The sequence below is a fragment of the Melospiza georgiana genome, chromosome 23 (genome assembly GCF_028018845.1).
Source record: "Melospiza georgiana isolate bMelGeo1 chromosome 23, bMelGeo1.pri, whole genome shotgun sequence".
NCBI classification, from domain to species: Eukaryota; Metazoa; Chordata; class Aves; order Passeriformes; family Passerellidae; genus Melospiza; species Melospiza georgiana.
In genome coordinates this window covers 4,027,083-4,036,916 of record NC_080452.1, presented here as the reverse complement: position 1 = coordinate 4,036,916, position 9,834 = coordinate 4,027,083, and the positions used below count along the sequence as shown (strand labels likewise).

The window sequence follows — 9,834 nt, the reverse complement described above, 5'->3', positions numbered from 1 at the left end:
CTCTTTGACTATATTTTGGCTGCTTCAGAAGCAAGAGTGAAACAGATAAACAACGGTTTATCTGGAGAGAGCAGCCTTACACCTGCTCTCTCAAACCACAGTCTGGGCTTGGGAAGTGGAATAACGATCACCATTAAGTTGTTTAATGTTATTCTGTTTCGATAGGCTTGAGAACAATTTTTAATTGGGATATAAGAATTATTTTTTGCATAAATCTGGGTCCATAATCCCACTCTACACACTGAGCCAGACCTGAGGCTACTGTTGATTCCAACCTCTAGGTTCTTTCCCCTGTTTGAATACTTTAGGTGATTAATACGGTGCTGGATACAGCTTTGATGCAAGAAAACAGCATATTGAGTCAGAGAAGGAAATAAGTCCCAAACACATCGAAGTGTAGGGGCTTGACTGGAACTTCTCCGGCAACGGGTCGAGAACCGCACCCGAGTCTCTGCCTATGGGGGATGGGGCGGAGGGAGACCGGGCTGAGGGCCCAGGACGGGGCCCGGGCCCCTCACCCGGACGGGGAAGTGGCGAGGAGGCAACGGGGGAGGGCGGCCCCTGCGCCAGCCCCGCAGCAGCTGAGGGCGAACGGGCCAGCCAGGACTCCCGCCGCCTCCCCGGGGGCTCCCTGAGCCCGCCTTTACCTCCTTCCCCATGGCCTGTGGTGGCGGCGGGCGCGGCAGCGGTTCCTCGCCCCACGGGGCCGGTTACACAACGCTGGCTGGGACAGGGAGTTATGTAAGGACCGCTCCCAGCAGGGCGCTGCCCGCTGTCCGCGGAGGTTTAACGCGGTTCAGGGTGGGAGGGTCCCAGGGCTGGAGCATCCCAGAGCCGGGGATCCGGGGCGGTCCCGGTTGGTCCCGGAGCTCCTCCGGCCCCGCTCTCGCCTCCCCACCACAGCCTCAGGCCACACCCCGCGCGCTTGCTTCAATGAGGGCGGGGCTTGGGTTCCCGCCCGCAGCGCTCACCCAATGGCAGCGCCCTAATTCAATTGAGGGGGCGGGGACAGGGGGCCAGGACAGCTCAATCAGCGCCCGAGCGGCGGCCTGGGGGGTGGGGCTGCCCGCCAGGAGCCTGCCCGTTGCCAGGCGACAGCGGAAGTGCCGCCCCCGCCGCGCGCCGCCTCACGGTCTGTGCGGCGGGAGCCCGGGGATTGGTCATTGCGGGGGGAGCGTTAATTAGTTAGAGTGAGGCGGTAATTAGTAAATAGGGAGGGCGGAGGTCGTTCCGAAGAGATTGTGTGGGAGATCTTGGAGGGGTGAGGCTGTGGGTGGCCGTTCCCATCCTTGGGGAGTGGGAAGGGGGGCGCACCGCTTGTCCGTGTGCGGGGGTAATTACGCTAAGGGGTATTTAGTTAGGCTGATGGAGGAGGGTAGAACGCTCCTTCAGTGGGATAGTCAGGCTAGAGGTGCAGTGAAATTGAGGGGTGCTCGGGTGAGCGAGTCTGTGGGGTGTTAATGGTGCCTGAGGGAAAGGATAATCCCTGGAGGGGGCAGTTAGGCCTCGGGGGGTGTCCCCCATCCTCAGGGTGAGTGGTTAGGGCTGTGGTGGGTAATCGAGCCAGGTTCCTCTCAGGGTGTGCCTTTGTCCCTGTCTGTGGGGACTGAGGGGCAGACTAGTCCTTTGGGAGTGTCAGGAGCATTGCTGCGGTATGGGGAGGCCCATCCCTGAGGCAGCTTTCAGGTCTCCCCCTGCCCAGGAAATGGGGATGGAGCCTTTGGGTAGGAAGGGGCCCTGATGAATGGCGCCAGCAGGGCAGTGGGTACCTTAACCATGAAATGACACGGGTCCCAGGGCAGATGTTACAGTCCCATAAGGGCTTTGGAGCCTGGTTATGGCCTCCCAGTTTATTAATATTTGTTAAACCCCAGGATTTATTAGACTCAGCTGGGGGCTGAGGGGGTGGGATGGATTATAAGGAGTCTCATGCCCCTGCCCCAGCTGGCTGCAAGAGCAGCTCTAGGAACTGCCTCAGCCTCTCTGTGATCTGATATCACATCAGGCTAACAGCTCAAAACCCAGGTCCTTAGCCAAAAAAAAAAAAAAAATCTCAATTTAAAGTGCTGTTTTTAAAAATCCAGGTTTGTCAGGAATAGAATTTGGTCTCAGAGCTCCAGCACCATGCAGAGAGCTTCACGGCTGGCAAGGGAGCTCTCACTCCTGGCTGCAGAGCCACCTCCGGGCATCACTTGCTGGCAGAACGGGCAGCTGGATGACCTACGGGCACGTACGTACCCTGGGGGTTCCCAAAGGCAGGGCTGGGCTGCAGTTTGCTGCTAGGTCTGTGATGCTTTGGGCTTTACAGGCTATGTGGAAATGTGGGATTGTAGTTTCCTTTAAACATAGCTTGGCCTGTGACTTGGCTGGTCTACCCTTAGTTTTGATTGCTGGGGGGTGGAACTGGTCTTACATAAGAACACATTTGATGAAATTTTTTATTCCTGGATTCTCCCTAGTGAGGGAAGTGAGGCCCTGGCACAGGTTGCCCAGAGAAGCTGTGGCTGTCCCATCCCTGGGAGTATCCAGGTTAGATGAGGCTTGGAGCAACCTGGAATAATGGAAGGGCTTCCTGGAATTGGGTGGTCTTTAAGGTCCCTCCCAACGCTTAACTTTCTGTGATTCTGTCACCTGAACAGCTCTGTAATTGTGGGAGGTACATGGGGACTGCTGGACAAGATGATCTTGAAGGCCCCTTCCAACCCAAACCATTCTGTAATTCTGATTTTAAATGTAATTCTTGTATTTTCATCTTGCTCTTAAAGAAATTTTAGGAGGTGTGGGCACACCATATGAGAAAGGAATATTCAACCTGGAAATCATAGTTCCTGAAAGGTAGGTGGGCAATAGACTCTAGCTCGCTCAGTTAAGGAGTTCTCCCCTGTGAGGGTGGAGAGAACCTGGCACAGGCTGCCCAGAGAAGCTGTGGCTGCCCCATCCCTGGAAGTGTCCAGGCCCAGGTTGGATGGGGCTTGGAGCATCTTGGGCTAGTGGAAGGTTCCTGCCCATGGCAGGGGGTAGAGTGAAATGTGCTTTAAGGTCCCTTCTAATGTAAACCAGGGTGATTCTCTGATTAAGTAGTTGGTGTAGTCCTGCTTTAAGTATTAGTTAACTGACGTAAGGGTATTTGCTGTAAATACTGACGTGAGTCTTCATCCTCTCAACAAGGAATTGAGACCCTCTTTTTAGGGAATGCAATTTTTCTAGTAGCTGATACTTATTTTGCATTGAACATCAAAGATGTGTGATTAAAAACCTAAAAGTGCAATGATAAGACTTTTGCTTCATCGTACTGTCTGAAAGCTTTCTGGAAGGAGTTTGTTCATCAGTGCAAAGTTTGTTCTTCCCCTTGTGGAAGGCTATCCAGCGAAGAGTTAGTCTGACACAGCTGGAAGCAGCAAAGGCAGAGCACTGCCTCTGAAGATTTTTGGGGAAGGGTGTCATGTAGGCTGGGAGGAGAAAATTATGGCATTGCTTGGGTGACAAAACAACAGGTCCTATAAATATAACAGTAACTTTTGTTTCTTAATGCTTGTCCCTTCAGGTACCCGTTTGAGCCGCCAAAGATTCGCTTCCTGACCCCCATCTACCATCCCAACATCGACTCTGCTGGAAGGATTTGCCTGGATGTTCTTAAGTTACCACCGAAGGTAAAACAGTGCTTGGGTGTGGGTAAGTGAGCCTGGGCAGGATAATGAACTCCTTATCTGCTTCTTGTAAAAGCCTGATTGAATGTCTCTTTGCTCCTGACTTATTTACAGGGAGCAGGGAATGAAGTTTTGAGTGGCATCTTCTTTGTTTAGAGCCAGAACATGATGTTTTTGTTCCATATGAGTTTCCAAGGCTTCAAAGATTGGAGTCAAAAGGCATTATGTCTGAAAATGAGTTGCCCCAACACAGCAGAGATGTGCAGGGTACAGCCCATAGAATTATGGGATCTCTTGAATTGAAAGGATTATCAGGGCCACAAGCTGGATTTGTGCAGGACAAGTCCAGAGTCCCACTGTGTGCCTGGGAGCTTTATCCAAATGCTCCTTGAGCTCTGGCAGCCTTGGAGCCATGACCACTGCCCTGGTTGTCAGTTGGGCTTCCTTGGAGCCTTGTGTTGAGAGTGGGTCTGGTGTGTTCCATGGGGCATTAGGTGCTGGAAGTCCCAAGGCAACTGTGGGCAGGTTGTGTTGAAGTGCTGTGGGTTCTGAAGTGTTTCTAGTCTGCCGTGTGCTGGTTTCTTTGCCTGAGCTGCTGCTCTCCTCCTGTTTCCTTACAGGGTGCATGGAGGCCTTCCCTGAACATCTCCACCCTGCTGACCTCCATCCAGCTGCTGATGGCAGAGCCCAACCCTGATGATCCTCTCATGGCCAATATTGTACGTGAGCTCCCTCTCTCCTGGCCATGGACGTGGGTGGGGAGGGAGTAGGGGGCTGGACTTAGGCTCAGCTTCTGCTTCACTCCCTCTGGATTGACACATTTGGAGCATGGCCTGACCTGGGTCAGCTGGGGCATCGCTGGGCTTCCCTGAGGCAGCTGAGGCCAGAAGAGATGGTCATGGTCCTGTCTTCAAGCTACTATCTTCAGTGCAAATGGCAGCACAAGTTCTTCAAGCAAGCTAAATGAATTTTACATTTCATGCTTGTTGCAGTTTTAGTCTGGTTTAGGAGTCCTAAAGCCAGACTTGGTCGCAGCTTCTCAGTGACATGTATTCAATCAAATCTCTGTCTTTGTCTTGCTCTTCCCATTTAGTCCTCAGAGTACAAGTACAACAAGCAGCTGTTCCTGCTCAATGCCAGGGAGTGGACCGAGAAATACGCAGGGCAGCTGAGGGTAAGGACCATGCTCTGCTCACTTGGTATGGCTCCCTCTTGGTCTACAGTCCTTTTGTCTGTTTCCCTTTCACAGTTGCTTTGTTCTTTACTTCCTCACCTTCTGCTCTGTGTTTTGGATCTGTATTTAATTTCATTATATTTTTTTAAGCTCATTACATTCTCTCCTTCCAATTAAATGTGCTCATTCACTAAAAACTGCCAGGCTGCTCAAGGTGGAGGAGGGAGAGATGGATAAACCCTTCCCAGGGATGCTATAGCCCTATTCTCCCTCAGCTCTGTTCCCTGCCCACCTGTACCTGATGCCCACCTGTGTCAGTTCTCCACCTGGTCTCCCTGTTCCCTGATGGAGTTCAGCCTTCCTCCCATCATCCTTCCACTCTTCCTGCCTCCTTTCCTCTCTTCAGTCTCATAAAAATAAAATCACCCTTAAGCAGATCAAAGTCTCTGCCCAAAAATCAGTTACCTTTGGACCTTCTCCCTTCCCTAGATGCCTTTCCTCCCTTGCACCTGATTTGGGTAACACCCTTTCTGGGATGGGGATATCTTCCCTGCAGGAGCCATGCTCACTGCTCCAGCACTGAATGCATTTCCAAGTTAACTGTGGTTGTCAGGAGGGCACAGAGCGAAGCCATCCCTGCAACAACACAGAGCCCTGGAGCAACCTGGCTCATCTATGTGTGTTCTACTGCCCTGCTCAGCCATTATCTTGGTCTCCTGTCATCCCCTTTCCTAAAAATCCCAGCAGTGGGAGCAGAATAACAAAGGCTCACTGTGTAAGAGCCAGAGTACAATTAGCTCTGACCTTGGTGGAGCACAGGGCATTCCAATGGCTGTAAAATTAAAATATTCACAACTCTTATTTCTTGGGTTATCACAGGCTTCCAAGCCTTTGGAAGAGAAAATCAGCCAAAGTGAAACAAGCACCAGCAGTGAATCGACCATGCAGAAAAGAAAAGGTGTTGACATCAGCAGGAAGGAGAAGAAATCCCGCCCAGATTCCTGAGGGGTTTTTGTTCTCTTTGGGCTGTCACTGTCCCCTTCCCCTCACACATATACAAGGAAAGAGTCTGCCTTTTAGGGGCTGCATCAGCTTTGGGTTTCTGTTTCTTTGGGGTGTTATTTTTTTGTGAAAAGTTCCATTATATTAATAAAATATAAAGCTTTTATTTATATCTACTTTTCCATTTTGTTGAGTGGAGGTTTTGGAATATTTGAAAGAAAAGGTGAGTTGATGTGGTGCAGCATGGTTTCTGGTAGTGGGAGAGGGCCACAGGAGTAGTTTCTGTGAGAAGCTGCTAGAAGCTTCCACCGTTTCTGACAGAACCAGCCTCTGATGGCTCTGAAGATGGGCATCAAGGGCCCAGTTAGAGAGGTTGCTAATGCCTCTGTGATGGCATTTAAGAAGAAAATAACTGCCCCCATGTGCTGTTTTTTCTTCAGTGGTGGGGAGGCACTGCCTTGCTGGTGTGGCCTGTGGTGAGCCTTGCCTGCCTGGGCACCCCTAGCCAACCAGTGCAGACAGAAGTGCAGGGGCAGTGTCTTCCCCTTCCTGATGCCCTGCATGAGGAGAGGTGTTAAATGGTGCCAATGCTGTGGTGGCCGCTGCCCACACAATGACAGCCAGGCCAACTGGCCACCAAGGGAAACAGGGCAAGCAATTCCTTGATGTGGAACCTAAATGAGACCAGCTTCTCTGCGCTGCAGGATCTTGCAAGAATTATAGGGACTTCTTGGCAAGAGTACCTACAAGTAGCAGGTTTTTTTTTTTCTAGTCAGAGAAGAGGAGGAAGTGAGAACATGTGAGAGAAAACCACACGGCAGCACCAAGGTCGGTGGGGAAGGAGGTGCTGCAAGTGTCAGAGCCAAGGTTCCTCTGCAAGCTATGGTGAGTACCATGGTGAAACAAACTGTCCCCTTGTAATGCGTGAAGTCCACAGGGGATGCAGAAGTTCACTCACAGTCCATGAGAACAGGGGTCTAGCTGCAGCAGAGAAAGCTGAAATCCAGTGGGAGACTCGAATAGAGAGAGAAGGCCTTTGCTTCCAAACTAGAGCAGCCTATCATTAAAAGATTACATTCCCATGGATGAGTGACCCACACCACAGCAGTTTTGGGAAGACTGTTTGCCTGTGGGAGGGACCACACAGCGCAGCAGAGAAAAAACTACTCCCTGAGCGAACACAAGATCTCAAGTGACAAACTGACTAAAACTCCCACACCCTGTCTCCCCACACTGTCAGTAGGAACGAGAGAGGGGCTGGAGGAGGAAAAATGTGGTTTAAAGGCTTATTTTACTTCTCATTCTCCTCTTCCGACTTTGTTGATAATAAATTTACTTTAAACCTGTTTTGCCCTTAGTGTTTTTCTCTCCCTGTCCTTATCTCAATTCATGAGCCCTTCATTTTTTCCCTCTCCTCTGCCCAACAGTAGCAAGAGAGGGTAAGCAAATGACTTTTGTGCCTGGTGTTTGGCCAGTGTCAAACCATGACAAAAGGAAAACTGGAACCACTGCTTCAGCTTCCAGTTTCCAACTTTCAGAGACATGGGAATAGCACCAAGTAGTTCAGTTTCTATTTTCACAACCAAGAGCAGGAGCTGAGCAGCAGACAGGTCAGAAACAGCTGGTGGGAATCCTTTCCCAGGAAAGGCTTAGTTTTCCATGTAATCTCAAGGGCTAAGTCATTAAACTCAAGTCTTACAACTCTGGCTCTCCAGAGCAGTCTGTTAGGTTCCAGTTGGACCATTAGGCTAACCTGGATGGTGTCTTGGCTCTGTTGTGACTCCAAGAGATAGCCAGTGACAAGAACCAGCTCACAGTAGGTGAGGAAAAGCTCAAAGGATTCCCAGGGATCTGGGAGGATGGATGTGGAAGAGCAGGATGTCAGCGATGTGATGTGCAGGGTGAAGAGCGCAAGAGGACTGGGCTAAGGAGGACAATTCTTGGTGTTTCCACAGACCCAAAGAAGAGGGCTGGCAGCAGATTGCAGTAGGAGCAAGTCAGGTGCTTGGCCTCTTGCTCTGCAGGTTCTCTGCTGGGATTTTAACCCATGTCCTGTCCCTGCTCCCAGAAAAGTGAGTCAGGCCCATCTCTGGAGCAAAGAGAGGACTCAGTGAGGTTCCCAATGCCTGGGAAGCAATGAAGCTCAGTGATATTATGAATAAGGTGTAGTAACTGGCCCATGCAAATAAGGAGTTAATAAGTATGGTAGGAAGAAGTTCTGTTAAGGTTTACAGTTCTTTTGACATGTACTTTTGTTGTTCCAGTTTGGTTTTGAACCGTTTTCTGTTCACACCATCACACCAGAAACTCTTTTAACTCTAGTTACGACATCTTTTATAAATTTCTTATCCAATCAGCTATTTCCACAAAGCTCGCTAGCATCTTCATAAAACAATCATTCATTGCTGTTTTATATGATTTTGCTGCAATGTGTATATTTTTATCCAATCATATAACTCTACAGAAACTTATTGCTGTATCTTCTACTTTTTACTAACTCTATAACAAGTTCCATTACTAGACTTTAAAATTTTTTACTATCTTGCATAACATATTTATTTGTTTACATGAGGCATATTTCTCCTTGCATAAAACATTTTTCTGCTAAACTACAAATGTTTATTCTTACTCTGTGTCTGTTTCAATTTTGTGTTCTAAATCTTCAAACCTTCTCCAGGGTCTTAGGTTTAACACTGTATCCATCTATCTCCAAGCTTGTATGTTCAAGGCTTTGGGAGCTCTCTGTGCTTGCGTTTTCCACGTCTCACCCTTTCTGTCAAACCACAAATACACCCTTAATAGCTTTATCGAACATCTGCCGCACACATTGAAGCAAGCAAGGCACCATTATTAGCACAATTACTATGTCAATTAATATATACCTGCCTATTTTTAGAAGTTATTTCAGGCAAGGTGCGAAACTCCATCTCTCAAAACATCTAACCAAGTTTTATAATCAACCCTAATTTTGGATACTGCTGCAGAATGAGGCCTTTGTCGGGGATGAGCCATTTGTCGGGTGCAGGGAAAACTCAGGGCTCAATATGATTCAACAGCAAGTTCCGTTTATTGAAGAGAGCATCAGACACTTATACAGCAAATAATAAGCTTATGAATATTCTGTAAGCCAAGCGATCTATTGGTTAACTGTACCATCAACTCTTTCTCATTCCTTTGGGCCTACATTCTCTATTTCCCATGGCTCTCTGTCTACTTGTTATCATACCCAGCTAGGCCCAAGGACACGCTATCTTGCAGGTGCAAAACTCAAACTAGCTGTGTTCGGTACTTTCCCAGCTCCTGGTTGGCTAACAAGCGAATGTCTACATGACCTCTGTCATGTAGCCATTTCTCTACAATTCCCCTGTTTTCTTGTTGCACAAGCAAGGTTTGATGGGCTAACTGTGTCATACTCTTTGCAATACAAGAACAGGCAATTCTAACAACTATTACATTACAAGCGGTATTCTCAACTAGCAAGGTTTCTCTCTTATAAGGGATCCGAGCCAGGGAGACAAACTGAAAAGGCTATCACTATTTATAGGATATGCCATACGACAGATACAAGAAGGATTCTATGCTGCTACAAGGATCAAATAAAACTCAGGTGTGCTAATACAACCTACAAAAATAAGCTAAAGGAGCAACATGTGCACAGGTTTCATCTGCGTCGATTGTCTGGTAAGTTTGCTTTCCATTCTCAAACAGCAGATACGCTTCAAACAGGAATGGCTTTACTCACAAATGCTTCTGATTGTCTCTTTTAACTAAAGTTTCTCTGATGTTCACAACAACACCTTGCACACAAGTCATAAAATAAACACCTAGCATAAAAGCATAAATCTATCTAACATCACTTAAACTTAATAGCACTTAGACTTAAAATACTTAAACTTTAAATATTTAACCATAACAGAACTTAACATCACTTAAACTTATTTTTACTTAAACTTAACAGAAATTAAACTTAACAGAACTTTAACTTAGCAGAACTTAAGTTTAACAGACTTT

At 48.2% G+C, this 9,834-nt stretch overlaps 1 protein-coding gene across 3 annotated transcripts; it reads left to right on the top strand.

The window, feature by feature from the left end:
* Positions 1 to 1,118: 1,118 nt before the first annotated feature.
* Positions 1,119 to 5,993, top strand: UBE2T (ubiquitin conjugating enzyme E2 T). 3 transcript variants are annotated; one of them, XM_058039778.1, is made up of 7 exons: positions 1,119 to 1,132; positions 2,085 to 2,230; positions 2,766 to 2,835; positions 3,545 to 3,650; positions 4,268 to 4,366; positions 4,741 to 4,821; positions 5,701 to 5,993. In XM_058039778.1, exons 2-7 carry the CDS (start codon positions 2,125 to 2,127, stop codon positions 5,824 to 5,826), a joined length of 588 nt encoding a protein of 195 aa, XP_057895761.1. In that variant the 5' UTR covers positions 1,119 to 1,132; positions 2,085 to 2,124; the 3' UTR covers positions 5,827 to 5,993. The 3 variants fall into 3 exon arrangements, with proteins under 3 accessions (XP_057895761.1, XP_057895758.1, XP_057895759.1); XM_058039775.1 differs by lacking the exon at positions 1,119 to 1,132 and adding an exon at positions 1,149 to 1,261; XM_058039776.1 differs by lacking the exon at positions 1,119 to 1,132 and adding an exon at positions 1,149 to 1,269.
* Positions 5,994 to 9,834: the final 3,841 nt, after the last annotated feature.

Excerpts from the sequence above, each read along its gene's own strand:
- UBE2T (XM_058039778.1), top strand. The coding sequence starts at position 2,125 with ATGCAGAGAGCTTCACGGCTGGCAAGGGAGCTCTCACTCCTGGCTGCA. Across the intron at positions 2,231-2,765 it reads GCTGGATGACCTACGGGCAC|AAATTTTAGGAGGTGTGGGC; the intron begins GTACGTACCCTG and ends TTGCTCTTAAAG. Across the intron at positions 4,367-4,740 it reads ATCCTCTCATGGCCAATATT|TCCTCAGAGTACAAGTACAA; the intron begins GTACGTGAGCTC and ends CTTCCCATTTAG.